The sequence below is a fragment of the Gymnogyps californianus genome, chromosome 2 (assembly GCF_018139145.2).
Source record: "Gymnogyps californianus isolate 813 chromosome 2, ASM1813914v2, whole genome shotgun sequence".
NCBI lineage: Eukaryota > Metazoa > Chordata > Aves > Accipitriformes > Cathartidae > Gymnogyps > Gymnogyps californianus.
The window spans coordinates 135,324,059-135,342,774 of record NC_059472.1 but is presented as its reverse complement, the minus strand read 5'-3'; the positions used below and the strand labels follow the sequence as shown (position 1 = coordinate 135,342,774).

Genomic DNA, 18,716 nt, shown 5'->3' with positions numbered 1-18,716 from the left:
CAACTCTGACAAGCAAAATAGTACTGAACCAAGACTCCCAAATAATTTAGCCACTCTGCCTTAGAAAAAATAAACTTGTCTTGCATATATACACTGGAAATAGAAGTATATTAGAAATATTTTCATCACTTCAAAGCAGCTGACTTCTTTGAAACTGTATGCTGGAGATAGTGGGGCTAGTCACACTTAGTAGGACAAATACATCCATCCTGGAACTCCATTAAAGTCAATTTTGTAAAGGTGAACTTGGTAAATATACAAACAATTTTACCTTGCTTTTCCATGAAGACAAGGATTGAATTAGGACACTGTTCAACTACATAACAATAACAATCGATGTTAATTTAGACAAGCTAGGTATCTAACAGTTTACAAATATGTCCTGGAATGTTTTTTATTAGGTGAAAGATTATTTATATGTTACCAAACACTACCATCTCCTAAGGATTTCAGTCTAAATTAGGTCTGGCTATGAACCAATGAAAGAAGCTCAGAATAACTATGATTAATTTCTTCTCATTTTATTCCATCAAACTGTTTCCACATGTTACTACAGGGAAAGTATTCTTTTACACAGATCAAACTACTTGCCATGAAGGGCATTCACAGCCAACTACAGTATGAAAAAATACAGAAATAAACACAGTATCTGTGATGCATGAAACAGGTAGAAACATGCATTTCTATTCAGACATCTGCACTCAAACTAATTGTATCTATAGTAATCAACATGCTTCAGCCACACTCAGTAATTACCATTTAAGTTAGAAGAATTGTCTCTACTGAAAGATTTCTTATTTCAAATTTATCAAACAGAATCTTCAAAGCAAAATTCAAAAACTCAATTATAAGATTAAAATATTTCACATATTTAAGAGGATGTTCTTTTCAAATCTTTTATATTGTAAATCTGAAGGGGAGAATACCTAATAAAACAAAGTCATATAACTATCTTTGTAAAATAAAGCAATTAGAAAATTTCTTCCAATGGACATTCAAGGTATCACATTGACCTATCACATCTTTTTTTCCTTATGTTTCTTTTTGTCTTTTCCTTTTCTGCATTTTGTATCCAGCTGTTGTCTAGGGCTACATTTTATCTTCTCTATAACCAAAAGTTGTAATCTATGAGAAGTTTTATGATTCCGCTGCAGAGAGTACTTCCTCCTACAGAAATCCTGGCAAAACAATTCTATTTGGGTCGAAAAGATTGGGGCACAGACGAAGTAATGACACAAACTATAAGCTACCACTCCTATACAGAAGTACAGTTGATAACTACAATTTGGCTATATGCGCAAAGTTTTCTAAACTTAGGTGTGAACACATGTTCAAGCCTAAAGTAGCCAAACTTCCACACTGAACTGATTCAAGCCTGCACATAGTCCACAGAGTTCATAACCTCATTCTGCACCCAGAACCCACCTACTTGCTGTACAGCAAAGCAAGGTAGCAGTCTGGCTGCATGGGTTCAACTCAAACCTGCCACGATCATGCCCCCATGTCATGTCCAAAAGAGCCCTCCAAACCAGTACCTCAGCTGCACACTTCTCTTGAAGATATGGCATGCAGTCAGGACTACAGGACAACCAGGATGACTCAATAAAGAATAGCAGACCACAATAAAGGTAGAGGTACTCTCATTATCATGCAGAAACACAAAATTGAGTCCAGGGCATATCACACGTTCACCCACACTCACACCCAGATTCTACCATGTAGCATAGACATAATTTGTGTGGCAGTGCTGTGGTGGGGACAGGATTCCTTCTACCTATTTCTTCTACTCACAAACAAGTACAATCCACAACCTGAGCTGTGCATACATTAGAGATGAAGGCTGAAGAAAAAAAATATTACCTTCTTTCGGCCAGGTATCTTCCTTCTTTTAAACAACAAGAATAATTCTTAAATTACCTTATTTTGAACTTTGTTTAAAAGAAAATAAAAATTCATAGTCATTATGGGCACACCATCTTTGATTCTCATTAGTGAGATATCCACTAAAATTTCTTCTATGTAGGCAGTATCACCAACCAGTCCAATTCCAGCTATCTTGACATATTTGTATTGGCAGCTTTTAATTGCCCAAGGACAGCACCGGTTGAAATGTTAAACAAGCCTCGTGTAACACAGATATTAAACCTAATCATCAGCCAGACAAAAAGAAGGTTAATTAGAACAGATGTAAGGATTTTTGAACATTATGAAAAAAGGCTTGTATGCTAAACTTCACCTAATTTCCTTAAAGTCTGTTTACCCAGCTGGCTAGGAGCAACAGTCGAACTCACTAAAATTGGGCACATGTTAATCTTAAACCAACACCAGGAAGGAAGAAGTTATAATTGTGTTTATTCCTAGCTGCAAAAGAGGGTATGTTTAATCAGAAATTTAATATACACTTTGATCCAATGTTCATGAGTTGACACTATGTTGTACATTGAACTGACTTCAAAGACACAGGATGCCTTAAACAAATGTAATGTATATTTATGACACTGTTTAAGAAAAAGAAAACATTTCTTCTAATGAGGTCACCTTTATCAGAACATACTATCTGAGTAACTGGGGATAGCGCATGTACATCAAGACATGTCAGAGCCCCAATTAGCTACAGCAAACTAAAGAAGATTACCGTAACAGAAACTGTTGCTCAAAAATTAAGACTGCACATGTTCTTTTTTACTTTACATAACTTCTGTTCTTTTGTATTTAAAGCATTTACCTCTAAGATTCAGTAAATATCGTTTTGATCTAATTGACACCATGCTAAATTCTAAATGTTATTCTGTGGAAACAGTAAGATTTCTCAAACAAAAACAAAAATATTCCCCTGAAAAAGACAGGACAATAGGAATACGCAACTGAAAATATATATGAGGTGGAGGAAGAAAGCAGAACTAGGCATATCACAGGCTGCAATTTTTCAACACACAGCACTGAAAACAAGTTCAAGAACATACTGAAAGTGGAAAAGCAGCAAAACCAAGAACATATGTATGTACTAAGAAAAAGCAAAGAGTGGTACTGCAAACAACGATACAACTGATTTATGTGAACATTTGATTTCATATTAAAATTGGATTTTTCTTAAAAAGCAGATTGAAAATAAGTCTTAAGAATGTCGTTTATGTTGCTCTTGTATCATGAATTACTGCCGTAAATCAGATGAACTATTTTTAATACAATAAAGTATAAAATTATAAAATTTAGCAGGATTAAACCAATATATACATTTTTAATGGTGTCATACAAATTATATAGCATTTCTTCTAGTGCATTCCTTATCTGTGCATTCCTTGTGAGAAATAAAAGAATGGTTGTGCTGGTTTTGGCTGGGATAGAGTTAGTTTTTTTTCATAGTAGCTAGTATGGGGCTATGTTTTGGATTTGTGCTCCAAACAGTGTTGATAACACAGGGATGTTTTAGCTATTGCTGAGCAGTGCTTACACAGAGTCAAGGCTGCCTCTGCTTCTCACACCACCCCACCAGCGAGTAGGCTGGGGGTGCACAAGAAGCTGGGAGGGGACACAGCTGGGACAGCTGACCCCAACTGACCAAAGGGATATTCCATACCATATGATGTCATGCTTAGCATATAAAGCTGGGGGAAGAAGAAGGAAAGGGGGGGATGTTCAGAGTGATGGCGTTTGTCTTCCCAAGTAACTGTTACACATGATGGAGCCCTGCTTTCCTGGAGATGGCTGAACATCTGCCTGCCGATGGGAAGTAGTCAATTAATTCCTTGTTTTGCTTTGATTGTGTGTGCAGCTTTTGCTTTACTTATTAAACTGTCTTTATCTCAACCCATGAATTTTCTCACTTTTACCCTTCCGATTCTCTCCCCCATCCCACCAGGGGGGGAGTGAGTGAGTGGCTGTGTGGTGCTTAGTTGCCAGCTGGGGTTAAACCACAACAATGGTCAAGGAAGTTCATGTTTTCCATAAATACAATAGTACTGTATATTCAATAAAATACATTTTATCATCTTATTAGCCAAATAAGGTCTTACTACCTTAGTCAACATATTCAGCTAATTTTTGTCACAGTGCAATAACTGGTAGTGTTTAACAACATGTTCTCATTTATTAAGGTTTTGTTTTCTTCTTGATAGATTTTTTTAAAGTACTTCAAAGTTTGTATAAAGTCTGCATAATACTATTCAAAGATCCATACTAAGTATATGATCCAGACCACACATAGCATCCCCCGCCTAAAGAGCAGCACATGCTGGTATAGTGCTTCAAGACTTTCTTATGATGTATTCCATCTTTTCAGTTGTCAGCAATAGTTGTATATTATACGCAATTATGATGGACTCCACAACATGTAAAATTCAGTCTAAGCAATTTAAACATTCCAAAGCAAATCATGTGGCCAGTATGCTACCAATAGTTTTCAATATTTTTAGAAATATTTTAAAGTACACTTACAGCTTTAAATTTGGGCATTCATTCAACATAAGATGACAATAAGATGAGCTACCAGCACTTTCTTGTTCTAACTAGTGCTATACTGCAAATCTAGGTGGCAAAAATTAAACAGAATATTTGCTATAAAAATTAATGAATCACAAAACCAATCATTTTTGCCTCTAAAATTAACAAGACTATTTATTTTACTTTGACTGCACAGTATTATCTTGCATTAACAAGTAACAAAACATCTTACAGTCAGCAAGCCATCTTTCATACCCTAATTACTGATTTACATTGCAAAAAGCTATCAGTGAGAGTGCATTGTGCCACAAAGGATTTTGCATATTACAGAAAGTCAGTATAAAGAGGAGTTAACATTTGTATTCAGTGGAGTAGAAATCTTAAAGCTACTGCCACAGGAGTTACAATTACAGTTAAGAAGTTATATTTTACCTCCAGAAAGTCTACATCATTACAAAATCAACAATATGATGATGTGAAGGCTACTGATCCACTGCATATCATTAAACGCATGATTTGCATCATATTACGAAGAAAGAAGAAAAAAATCTTGAGGTGTTGTAGGAGGACTCTTGCACAATTTAATCAATCAAATGCAAAACTGCCATGTTTAATTAATAACTCTTTCCCACACACACAGTCCTGAGCAACCAAAACCACAGGCACTATAGTTTGTGGTCACACAGTTCCCTAAGCAACTCTGCACCTGCTTATCAAATGTCTTTGCCTTCTGAATTCGCTCAGTTGCTTCTCTCGGAACTGCTTGTGTCCTCTCCTTGCAGGAAACCTTGCACCCGAGCTTCTTTCTCTTACAGCCCATTAGATTCAAAATTTCACGTCACCTCTTTATATGAGCTTCATCTAAGACATTCTCTGTTATCAAGGGCTTTGTAAAATGGATCGTTATACCTTACTATGAGAGTTTGGCTCAAATAGTGACTCTAATACATGTATATATGAATTTGATACCTCATGAATTCTCTCCTACGTGCTCCAATGTTCCTCAAGGCAGTTTTAGTTCTATCTGTACCACAACCCACTTACCTTCTTGGAAACAGGAGGATAAGCACAGAACCAGTCCAGCAAACTATTACAGCATATGAAACAGGCCAAGTTGGCATTCAGAAGCTTCACCTAACCTGCAGGGCTGGTGTTGTCCTTGCCACAACCACTTGCATCACAAACTCAGGCAAAATGCAGCTGGGGGCATTTCTGGATGAAAACTCAGATTTCTTTTCAGTGCAGTATTTGGTGAAAAAGGGAAAAACTCGGGGAGGTGTCCATGCCTAATCCTTAGCCAGAGAGATATAGCTAAGAATCTCTTCCAGATCTTGCCATGTAGAGGTGGCTAGAATGATCCAAGGCCTTTATTCACCTCCTCACACATGCTGGACAAGCTGAGTTTTCCCTTATTTTAAGGAACTATTCTTTACTCCTTTGATCTGCTGCAGGAAGGAGAAATCTGAGTGACTAAATAGACATATCTTTGCTAAAGGCTGCTTCCTTTTCCAAAGTCATATTGTTTTCTCAGATGAAGCATACAGATTTTAATTAGCCTCAAATCAACAGTAGTGTCATATATGTAGTTTCTCTAAATTTAAAGGAGGTACATTTTATAGACTTTACATAAAAATGACCTCAACACCCACTTAAGTACAGGAAGCTATGCTCAAAATTTATTTCCAGGATAACCTAATCCTGCCTAAAAAAAGTAAGGTAAAATTACTGTATGTGTAGACTTCCAGAAGCTAAAAAATGTGGGATTAAGTCACCTTTTTAAAAAGGATTAAATACTAGTTGTATTAGGCACAGCTGGCTCTGTTAGTACAACACAGATATGCTGCAAAGAAGAAAGGGAGATTATAATTGAAGTTTCTGTCTATGATTTATGTATTTCAGTTGGTTGAGTTGCATCCTTCCTAATGAATGCAATGAATCATCTAAATCACTTATATTGAGACTGGGAAATGACAGAGTTGTTTCTCCTCTTACCAGTGCTTTCCCACCACCAAACACTACATCTTGTTAGGACAAAGACTGCAAGTATTTGCTAACAATATGTTAGTTCTCCATTCAACACAGAAAACAATTAACGACTTGGGTAAGAAGGTTATAACTTTCTATGGGACCAACAATGCCATAAGCTATGGAAACATCAGTATGTTTCTGATAGTTATCCATTACTACAGAGTTGAAAAAGGAATAGTGTGCTGTATAACTATTTTCCGTACAGCAGCAAAACCACACTTGATTTTTTCACACATTGAGAAAAGTTTCAGGGCTACTGAACAGATTCTGATCTTCACAATAATGTAGGTCTTCAAATGTTGTTTTCTTCAAAAATTGCTATATAACACCGTTACAATTCATTAATATGTATTTTTACATTGACATAAGTCAGAGTCTCCTAAACTACAGAACTCATACCATCAGTGGAATAAAAATCATGTCACGATGGTAATAGGTCATCAGTTCCTGATTCTGCTTTTGCACAAGTGTCTGACAGGACAGCAGTACCCCCCAAAGTATCAAGCATACAATGAAAGCAGAACTTCTGAGAACACAGGCACAGGATGACTTCAGATGACTCAGTGTATAAATATGAATCAAAAATAGTTTGTTACTGATGCAGCCTTTACAGCTGGCTAAAAACAGTCTTTGAGTATAACAAAGAGGACAAAGATCATGTGTAAAATATTCCATATATGGCAAAAACAGAGGACATAATAAGAAAACTTAAAAAGATAATTGTTTCTAAGAGAAAAAGAACAAAGAAAGGACAGAGTGAACAGAATTGCTCCAGCATTGCCATCCCCATTCAAGTATACCACACCAGATCAGCCTATTTAACCACCCAAGTCCTCCTTCACCTTCAGTGGAGAAAAAGAGGTAGGTTTTGGTTTGCCACCCACCGTATTTTGCTAATGCAACTCAACAATCATACATAAAGCATTTTATTTTGCTGTCTTAACTTCGTGAAGGAACAGTGTGTATATGGGTGCATGTTTTCTGCTCCAGCCTTCTGATACAGTAAGACTGATAACCGCAGCACTGAGTCTGAGTAAACTCAGAGACAGGAACAGACTGAGCACAATATGTAGTGTTTTCTGTCTAGGGGTATAATTTTCACTGATTGTGTATGTGAATAAGAGTCCATGAGACTGAATAGCACTGTACATCTGTATTGGCATGTATGCTTTGTTCAGATCCTTGCTAAAGCCGAGAATAAAGTAATGATGTTAGACAGCTTCCAGAAACCAGCATTTAAGAATGCCGTTTTGATTCAGTCCTTTCAAAGACATAAACTATACTTTCAAATCTAGTTTATGTTAACTACAGAAAGAGTCTTTGACTGTATGTGCCTTTTTTTTTTTTAACTCTCAATATCAGAACTGACAAGTTCCCCCCCACCTTCCTGATTTTTTTTCTTGTAAGCATTTGTCTTTTTAGTTATGTTGTTTAAAATGCAATGTTGGCAATGAGATATTGCTAGAGGCTTTGGACTGATGCATTCTGAAGCTTCCACTTTTCCCAACTTTTACTAGCAATAAAGAATTTGTTTCTAGAAACATGTAATTTTAATTACAAAATTACCCCAAAAACATAAATGGAATTTAATTGGTTACAAAGTAATATTTTCACATAATCAAGGGATTGTTTGGGGGATTTAAGGCATAATTTATTAGTTCTGGATAAGGTGCACATTTTGATTCCTACAGGCAAATAACAAACTGATTAGTAAGTTTATTTGTCTGACAATTGGCAGCTAGAAGTGCAATAACTTACTTGATCAATTGCCATTTTAAAGAACATTAAAGCTTCTCATAATTATGCTATCTATATGGTATGCAGATGAACAACAATACAGCATTACCCCTATTACACTAGTGATTTAATATGATGTTTCTGCCAGGTTTTGTACCTTTCTACATAATGCAAAAGGAAGTAATTACTTTTTGTACTGAAAGATTGAAGAATTGACTCCCTTTTAGATATGCAAAGAATTTGACTATGGGAAGAACTAAAGATCGAGCTTCTCTCAATCAAATTTTTTCTGATATTCAAAACCATGCATGTCAGTTTTGAGAAAGAGTCTTAGCTTTCCAGTCATTTAGTTCTTCAGAATTCTGTAGTTGTCAAGTGAAGATAGCCACCTCTCTCTGGCAGGAAACTTCCAATTTGTTACATAGAATGAAGTTCTTCTCATGTTTCTTAATTCAATTACTTTGTCAGGTAACATCAACAGCTAACAGCTTTTGGAGTCCAGTTCTCTGATGGCCTAGCCTCACTGAATTCAGTGGATCTAAGTCAACGCAGGAAGCCACCACAGAGCCAATAAATACCACGCACGTTTCAGACAGACATTATACAATGGAAGAGACTATGACAAATGTATAAGATCACTTTTTTGAGATCAAATGATACTTCAGCGACCTAGGCAAGGAAATATTTACCAGTCAGAAGTTCAGATGAACTAGAGTACACTGCCTTGAGAAGGTCAATGGGGATTGCCTTGGTTCCCTACTGTTTTACTGAAAATGTCTTGCACCCAATTAAAGAGAAAACCAGGAAAAAATATTACCTTAAAATCACACAAGTTTCAAGAAAAAGTGAACAAGTTAAAAAATTTAAACACAAAGACAAATGAGATATGATATACCATAACATGCAAAGGCACCTAAACACAAACACATTCAGAAAAAAGCTATTCTCATTTCAACTCAACATCAGTACAATTAACCCCATTCTTCTACCACTCTCAGAGAATCTCATTTAAAACAGATTTACAAAGCAGATCTATTTTAAAGTCTTTGGCAGAGAATCAATTCTGGAAAGCTATTTTGTGCTATATGAGAAAGGTCAAAAATCTTGTTAAAATTCTAACGGAATTTAAGTTTTAATGACTGGAAACTTATGTTCCGTATCACTGAAAACTATAGAGCAGAGTTTCTATTTATTGCCATTTCTCATTAAGCCAATCTACAAAAGTACAGGCCTACTAGTAAGAAGCTCAGTATATTTAGATTTCTAACATAATGTTCTGAGAGACGTTACATAATTTAATTTTCATAATAACTATTTTAACAAGTGGTACACTCCCCATTCACACTATGAGCTTTCAAAAAAAGGTGGAGGACCACTAAGGAAATACCACAATTCATTCTTTGGACTCTTTATTCCACTGTCAAAGTTGCAAATTGTCTGTCAATTGGCTTATCTTTTACCTCATTTCCTGAAAAAGACAAGTAGTGGTAGATTTTCCTAGCTTTCTAGTACCCAAACAATCTGCTGTCACTAATGACTTCTACCTCAAATCATCTCCTTGAAGTAGGGAAGCATTCTACTATCTTATTAATGGAGAACTGAAGTACAAGGTAAAGACAGCAAATTGTACAAACAAGCCTGTGGCTAAGTCGTGATTTCTTACATCTCTCTCTTAGTCACCCAGTTTATCCACCAGTTCCTCTTGTTATTAGTGCATGCCTTTAATAACTCTACCATTCTACTTGTATAACACAACTTCTACCAGCTCTTCCCCTTCACATATCACTCACTTTCTCAGAAATCTTTCCAGTTCCTGTGAATATCCCCAGTCCTCAGATGCAGTGATGACCAGGAGGATCTCCAACCTACGGTTGGAGGCTTCCTGCTTCCCCTTTTTCCCAGCAGTTTGCAATGTTTACAGATTCTAGAAAAAATTAGATTAACACAGAGATAGCTCTCTTGCCACTTATTCAGGACTTGCATATAAGTTTGAGCTGAAAACACATAAAGTTTGCAAGCCAACCAATGCAGTACTCTCTTTAGCTATTGTTAGTACTCACTAACTAGCATTAGGTGAGAATGCTGCATGGAAAAAAAGGTAAACTATCATTATGTAATCTACCTTTCTACTAATAAATTGATGATTAATTCAATCTCTTACTGATAGTCTCTATGGCAATAATTATTTCCCGTAGCAAATAACGCCTGCAGCATTTAAAAATGTCTCCCTCCCCCATCTGACCTCTCTGCATAATAGGGATTCTGAATCTGTTCTACTTAAAAATCAACATCATACATTAATACAATTGCTAGAAATTGCTAGAAAAATCCTTATTTATCTATCATGACTTTACACTGTACAGTATAAAGAACATTGCAGAGTTGCATTGCTGTATAGTACATACCCCATGTTCTTTAGCAGCCATAACCACTTTTGAAAGAATGTCTTCTTCAACAAATGGCCTCACAGCATCATGGATAATCACTACTTCTGGTTTCTGGAGCAGATGGTTGGAAAATTCATTCTCTGCAAATACTTTCAGTCCATTGAAAATTGACCGGTGACGAGTTATTCCACCTTTTACTAGCACAACTCTTTTGTGGCCATATTTTTCAATGATAGACTTCATTGTTTCAATATTTTCAGGAGAGACCACCACAATAATGTCAGATATCCAACTTATCCTAGAAGAAACAGTAAAAAACCAGAGAAAGTAGACATGAATGACTAAATAAAAGTACAGATATCTCCGTGAAACAAAAAAATTCATATCAAAAGAAATTCAAGCTGGCTAAATAAAGCATCTCTCAATATACTCAAGTCCAAGTTTTTGTGTGTGTTAGCACTCCACCCCTAAAGGGAGAGCTACATGAGAGGATCTCTACCGATACATGAATGTCAACCAAAGTAACTGGAATTCTAGGAAGGGACTTGCTTCCAACAACCAGTTTGCAGAGAAAAAAAAGAAAAAAAACAAACCCAGCACTTTCTGATAACCCTTCTAAAAGCCTTCAAAACATTTCTTACTCCAGTCTCATTCCTAGCTTCAAACGTAACTTCTAAATCAATCAACTACAGTCTGTTATTTTAGCTTTCTCTAAATTCAGTCTCCAATAAATTGGTAAATCCTGGGACCTGGAATACTCCATGTTCTACTGTGCAGTACACTGTGTATAAGTGAATAAGAGGATCAAGAAAAACTCTGAAACAAAGATCACATTGTGAAAACATAGCTATACTAGGAAAAATTACTATAATATGAAAAGCATATTTTTAGAGAACTTCAAGCTTTTACTGTTGGTATCAGCCTAGCTCTACAATTGAGGGGTGGTGCAGGGGGAGAATGACCCACAACCCACAAAATTAAAACCAGTCATAACTGAAGTTAGGCTGAAGTCAGGCTGAAGTCATGTCAAAGGACCTAGGAATACAAATTATAGTCCCATATGGCATATTGTACTTCAAAATAACAGAAATACCATAATTCAAATCCAGATATTTGAGTGTCTTATTTCCTAAATGCTATGTGGAGAGCATAAAAAAGGATTTTAAATTGCTTTATTTCCTTTCTGTGTCTCCACAGATCACAGGAGGGTTTTTTAGCATGACAGACAAGAAACTCATCAGATGAGCAATGATTACAAAAACAATTTACTATTTACTATACTAAAATTACTCATGTGTAGCCTACACATTCAACTAGGAAGCAAGAGAGACAAGTATGGTATATTCTTTCAACTAAAACTAGTAAAGCTATTGAAACTAATTTTGCAGACACAAGACGGACTAAGGTACTAAACACTTCCAGTTAGAAAAGTAAGAAATTTACAGTTCAGAAATATACTGGCTCAAGGTATTGGTTTCTGCAATAACACATGAGAAGGCATTGCCTAGGAACTATCCTTACTCCAAAAGCTAAGTCATCTGTGATACAAACCACTGCCCTAGAACTATGCGAAACAACAAAGCATCTTCCACCTTCTGTATGGGTTTTTTGTAATTAATAGAACTCCCTGGAAAATTATTTCAATGAATTTTAAAATAACTATTAAAAATAAAATAAATGGAAGTGCTATTAGCATTCTTCAAAAGAAAAATATTTCTCCTTATGTTCATTTTATTATTAACAAAGGCAGAAAATACAGCCAAACCAACATATTCTCAGCTTAAGTATTGAAGTTGTTCAAATGAAAAATCTGAAGTCATATGGTTTCAAGTTTCATTTCAACTTGTCACTCACCACAGGTTCATGAAAAGGTTTCCAAATCTCTCAAATGAGTCCTGGCATAGTCTTATATTTAGCCACAACACTTAGCACCTCTGCATGACTTCAACTCAGAACTAGGGCAAACTAATTGGATTCATCTCGGTTCTTCTTTTGAATATTGAGAGTCAGGCATTTAAATAAAGCAAAATTCAAGAAGAGCTATTTCACACTAAATGAGAATAAGAGCTCTGCACTTCTATTTGCAGGAAGACTATAGCCTTACACAGTTCCCAGAAACTAGTAACTGTGTAAGAAGAGCACTGACATTTCCCATTCTGGAGTCAAATGAAACAGATTATGAGGCAACTGGGTAGTAGACAGCATCTTCTGACAAGGGAAGAGAACAGAAGTACTGGCCAGCCCATGATAAATCTCTGCACAGGCAGGGTGGAATGGCTCAAGGCCTCCAGTGGTACAATACACTGAAAAGTGACAGGATGCGGTCACAGCTCCACCCTGTGTCTGGATAAACACATTTATAAACTTGAGTATGTCCTCCTTAAACTCATTCTGCACTAATGTTCTATAATTAGAGATGGAATTTAGAGATGCAAACTATTCATATGAGAGTATATCTAGATAGATTAGGTACAAGAACAGTTTAGGCTTTGAAGCCTAACGTGGCCCACCAAAACTCATGAAAAGTACTAATTCAGTAAAGTATGCTACAAATTCTCATGAATGAAAACTGTGCACCACACAGGTGCTTACTCTTTTAAAGATCTGCTTATGGAAATGTTGCAGTGTGTTTTAATGAAGTAGAGAGATATCAGTATACACTCCATCTGGCAGTAGATGGATCTTTTTTTTTCCTCCCTCAATTTGTCACACCCTTTTCTTCAGAAAGATTTCATACTAAAATAATAAGCAGCTCAGGATCTGCTCAAAACTATTTTAAAAATAGTAAACATCTGTGCTGGTTTTGGCTGGGATAGAGTTAATTTTCTTCATAGTAGCTGGTATGGGGCTATGTTTTGGATTTGTGCTCCAAACAGTGTTGATAATATAGGGATGTTTTAGCTATTGCTGAGCAGTGCTTACACAGAGTCAAGGCTGCCTCTGCTTCTCACACCACCCCACCAGCGAGTAGGCTGGGGGTGCACAAGAAGCTGGGAGGGGACACAGCTGGGACAGCTGACCCCAACTGACCAAAGGGATATTCCATACCGTATGACGTCATGCTCAGCATATAAAGCAGGGGGAAGAAGAAGGGAGGGGGGGACAATCAGAGTGATGGTGTTTGTCTTCCCAAGTAACCATTACGTGTGATGGAGCCCTGCTTTCCTGGAGATGGCTGAACATCTGCCTGCCGATGGGAAGTGGTGAATGAATTCCTTGTTTTGCTTTGCTGGCGTGCGCGGCTTTTGCTTTACCTATTAAACTGGTTTTATCTCAACCCACAAGTTCTCTCACTTTGACCCTTCCGATTCTCTCCCCCATCCCACCAGAGGGGCAGTGAGCGAGCGGCTCTGTGGTGCTTAGTTGCCAGCTGGGGTTAAACCACGACAACACCCTTTCCATTTTATAACTGTAATATTAGATCAAGATAATGCAAGCTTTAGAAAGAATCAGCACAAGGCATGAAAAAGATCAGAATACTGTATCCCAATGTGCTTTAACAAGCTCTACATACAGAACTCTAGTGCTTCCATACAACATAAGCTGTAGTTCTAAAGTGGAAAATCAGGTCTGATCAAATGAAACAAAAGTAACATCCGCAGTTGTAATCACTTTACAACTGCCTTGGGAGGACGTCAACATTGGTAGAAGGAAAACAACGAGGCAGAGAAGGACTGTATGTTTGTTTCCTGCGACTGTCCTTCTTGTCATCACCTACAGACAGACAGACCAGCCGCCTAGTAGAAAAGAGTATTGTTTCATTAAATTTCAAACAAAAGTACATACATTTATATTAGCTGAGCCAGAACTCAAAATAAAGGAGCTCATTAACTCAGCAACAGATTAAGCTATTACATGACTTCGCAACGCAGACTGCAAAGGAAATTAAATAACTGATGAGTTATGCTCTGAGACTGTATCACCTAAATGGCACGCTCAGGTACAAATGTGACTGAGGTTTAACCCTCTATCAGTTCACTCACATACAAACCAGTGCTGAGCCTGAAATAAGGCTTACTCACACTCAGTTTCTTGCAACTCTTACTCTGACTAGTAACAACCTATTTAATATATAACCTACTGAAATCAGCAGTTGTATCAGCAAAACAAGGCCAGAACCAGGCAGTCACTGCTGAGATGGCTTTAGTAGTATAAGATATGACCTTTCACTGCCACAGAAACTCTTCAGAGGTACAAGATAAATCATATTACTTTTGCTGATCTTATTATTCAAGCACCAAATTAGAAAAAGAACTGTCAAGAACCAAATGCATTTGCAGAATGCAAGCGTAACTTCCTTTTGCTCCATAACAGCTTTGTTATGACTTTATTGATATATGAAAAATATATGAATACATATCTTTTACAGCACAAAAATGGAAACCTCATGTACAGAAGCCATTCATTGTTTCCTGAAAGAAAATGTTCCTTATTAGTCAGACAAGATAACAAAGATACCTTCATAAAGTTAAAACAATTGGATTGTTTGCTATGATTATTTTTAGCTTACAAGCAATATCAAGAATAAGTTAATGATAACTGGATAAAAAGAACTATCACAATAGAAACATTTAACAAAACTGTAATTGCATGACCTGTAGAGCCAGTGAACATGCATCAGCCAACGGTGAAAAATACTTGGCAAATAAACTGCACAAGACACTTCCGAAGAGGTGATTCTTTGGAAGCTTGCCCCATGTGATGTTTTTTTGATATCAGGCCACCTGTTTTAAGAGACTACATTACAGTAAACAAAGCTGTCTGAAACCTTTATGGAAAATTTTTATTCTGCCAGTAAACATATTAACTCTGCTTTCCTCTTTCATAACTTCTCACTGTACTTTCAACAACCGGTGAAATACGAGCACAGCAAGAGTAGCAGCAGCTTGTTTGTCCCACAATGATTTTAAAATCAACCTTTACCTTAGTCTGTTTTCCTCTCTATAGCTTTAGTAAAATAGGTGCATGCATGTGCACACAGAGCTGAGATTCTCCCTGTTTCAGAAAAGGAATTGGAAAGGTTCTATTCTAAACAAACATACACCAAAAAAAAATTAAAACTAAGGAAGAACCCTACTAGTTTGTACAGAAGCAAAAAAGAGGAATGTCATTCTAGTTCTGTTGAACTTGATGCAAAGGTCTTGCATAGTTCAACAAAAGCAGAAACAAATGCAACGGGAAAAACAGATATTTAAGTTCTCTAACACACTTTAATTTTACCTCCAAGGTAGGACCTGACCTTCCTATTAGTGCCACTGTACTAGTAATAAAAACTAATCATTTCTCCTCACCCTATTTTTTCTCACCTCCTCTTCTTAAGGGCATCATCTTTGATTATTATTGGCAAGCCAACATTCTACATGCTGTCATCCTATGCAACAGGATGTACTGCTTATTCATTCATGTCTGCTCTTGTCTCATTTGCCAGTTTTTCCATATCAGTATTTAAGATTCTCACTACTTTCACCTGAACAGTATAAAAATCTTTTTCTCCTGATTTTTGAAAAGCACATGCAAAGCAGCTGCAAATTCTTGATTTGCTCATGTATTTCTGTTTATATGTTGCTACATTTTTTCCAGATTAAAAAAAGCTCAAGAACAGCTGCAGTAGCTGAGATATAACCAGTTCAATAGAAGTTATTACAGGCTAATGAGTCAATGATTCATTTGATTACAGCAGGTAAACAACAGACATCAGAAGATACTATCAAGCTAAACACAGAAAATCTGCCACTTCTGGGTAACAGATTATGTGACAAACTGCAGTTCCTCAATATCACATTTTTGCGCATACATTCGCACAAAGTGCAGTTTCAGAGTCAGAAGTGTTGAGATGAAAATGAAAGCCATTCCGAGCTTTAGAGTACATCTGTTCCCAACTCGCCATACACATACATAGCAGCCAACACTCCAATTCAGTACAGAGATGGCAGAAAGCTCTGCGTGCGAGAGCACTGGCACCAGTTATTGCACTCCTAAAGTTAAGCGAAAGCACTAGGTTGTTACTCTCACAATCAGCTTGGGATCACGCGCCTGGTTGGACTGTACAATTAGAATTCAACTTTCTAATTTTTTGCAGCTTTAGGACATAAATATAATACTGTTGCTCAAAGAACTGTTATTTTCCCAGTGCTTACTGGCAGCAAAAACAATTTTTTTTTTTAAATGAATAATGTTTTATTTTCCTATGAATATAATTTCCTTCCCAAACCTCACTGTTCTCTTTTCCAGGTCTCCAATACACTGAGTGAGGATATTATTCTTCTCTGCAGATTCCCATGACATTTTGGCAGAAGTTACAGCTGTGACAAGCTTTGAATTGGAGGTTTTGCTCACTGATGTGTTTAGCTTTGTGACTGGCTGCTGTTGAAAATTAAATAAAGAAAACAAGCAATATTTCTTTCATAAAGTAACAAGTGACCTGAGGGAAGCCTCTCTGGGTGGGAATGGAAAAAGAGTCCCAATTTTGATGTTGTACAAGTTTCCATGAGTTAAGAACTTTGGGAGATGTTGGCAATTCCGTTTCTTTTCACCACCCTCCACTCCTCCCCATTTATTCTCTCTAAAATCTAAAGGTTTGTTTTTCTACAAGTTACTGCAAAACATCCAGAATACATCTGACGCTCCACTCCTACCTGCAGTGTTTCAAGTGACACTAGATACAAGACTTACATTATGTTAACATTTGACAATAATATATTAACTGTCAGTCACATGCCTAGAACTCAACAGTCTTATGAAAAGGAAAAATCTGACTGCTAAGATATCCCATTACTTAAATTCTTTGCTCCAATGTAAACAAAGAAAAGTTACGCATGCAGCCTCACGCTATGTGAGCTATCAGCTTCTAGCCCAGTAACTGTATCTTAAACAAAGCCAAGGTGGCATTTAAGCTTCTTGCTGAGGCAGGGCATTCCACCATGGACTATAATGGTGAAGCATAATGCAGCGCTGTAGACCACCGAGTTCATCCCACTATGAAAAGTCGATCTTTTTTCGAGGCCTCTGGACACTATTAAGACCATCTCCAATGACTATGGCAGAACAGATCTTTTTTCGAGGCCTCTGGACACTATTAAGACCATCTCCAATGGCTATGGCAGAATAGATCTTTTTTCGAGGCCTCTGGACACTATTAAGACCATCTCCAATGGCTATGGCAGAATGGATCTTTTTTTGAGGCCTCTGGACACTATTAAGACTGTCTCCGACAGCTATGGTAGGCTTGTAGCTCACCAAACCAGCCACTGCAGCTACAGAAACCCTCGAGCTTTGAGGCTAAGGGCCTCGAACAGATCTCCAGCAGTAATGGAAAGCAGCACAGCTTCAAGGCATCTGCAGCACTGGGGAGAGAGGAGAGCCGCCCGGGACGGCGGTGGCAGAGCCAGACTGGGACGGGGGAGAGCGCCCAGCTCTTGCCCGGTACCTCTCCGCCGGTGAGCCTGCCCAGCCACAGCTCAGAGCACCCCCGGTCTGCACCAGGCCTAGGTGTTCCCAGCCATCCTGCCGCTGATTACACATTTTGACCGGGCGGGGAGGGAAGGAGATCCCACCGGAACGCAAAACCAAACCCTCCGAGGGGCGGCCGCGCCGGGGGTGCCCAGGGCCTGAGGCACGGGCTGCTGCCAGCGGCTTTCTGGGGACTCGGGTCACGGCGAGGCCCGGCAAGAGCCGGCGGCCGGCCAGGGGCGGAGGGGAAGGCCCGCAGGGCGCGGACGGGGAGCCGAGCGGCGCCTGCCTCGTTACCTCTCCATCGCCCGCACCGTGTAGCTGACGAGCGGCCTCCCTTGCACGGCGCAGAACTGCTTGGGGGTGGCGCCACCCAGGCGCTCCCCGCTCCCGCCCGCCGGCAGCACAGCCGCCACCGGCGTAACGGCGGGCCTGGCGTCGCGGCTCCCGCTGCTGGGCTCCATCTGCGCGGGGCGCCGCGGCTGCTCCGCTCCTCGCCCTCCCCGCCCCCCAGCAGCAGGAACGCGGCCGGGACGGCGCAACCGCCCGCCCGCGTGTTTTATTTGCCCGCGACGTCCGCAATCCAAAGAATCCAGCGCCCGCCCGCTCGCCTGCCCCCAGCGGGGACCGGGCCCTACTCCTCGCCCACCCCGCGCTACCGAGGCCCCGCAGAGG

At 38.5% G+C, this 18,716-nt stretch overlaps 1 protein-coding gene across 1 annotated transcript in view; it reads right to left on the bottom strand.

Moving 5' to 3' along the window:
• Positions 1 to 18,505, bottom strand: part of CRPPA (CDP-L-ribitol pyrophosphorylase A) — a 126,163-nt gene extending 107,658 nt beyond the window's left edge. Inside the window, exons 1-2 of the mRNA XM_050890925.1 lie at positions 18,339 to 18,505; positions 10,611 to 10,890 (exon numbers count right to left, since the gene is read on the bottom strand). Of these exons, the coding sequence (XP_050746882.1) occupies positions 10,611 to 10,890; positions 18,339 to 18,505 (447 nt within the window). The remainder of the gene's footprint in view (positions 1 to 10,610; positions 10,891 to 18,338) is intronic.
• Between the last annotated feature and the right edge of the window lie 211 nt (positions 18,506 to 18,716).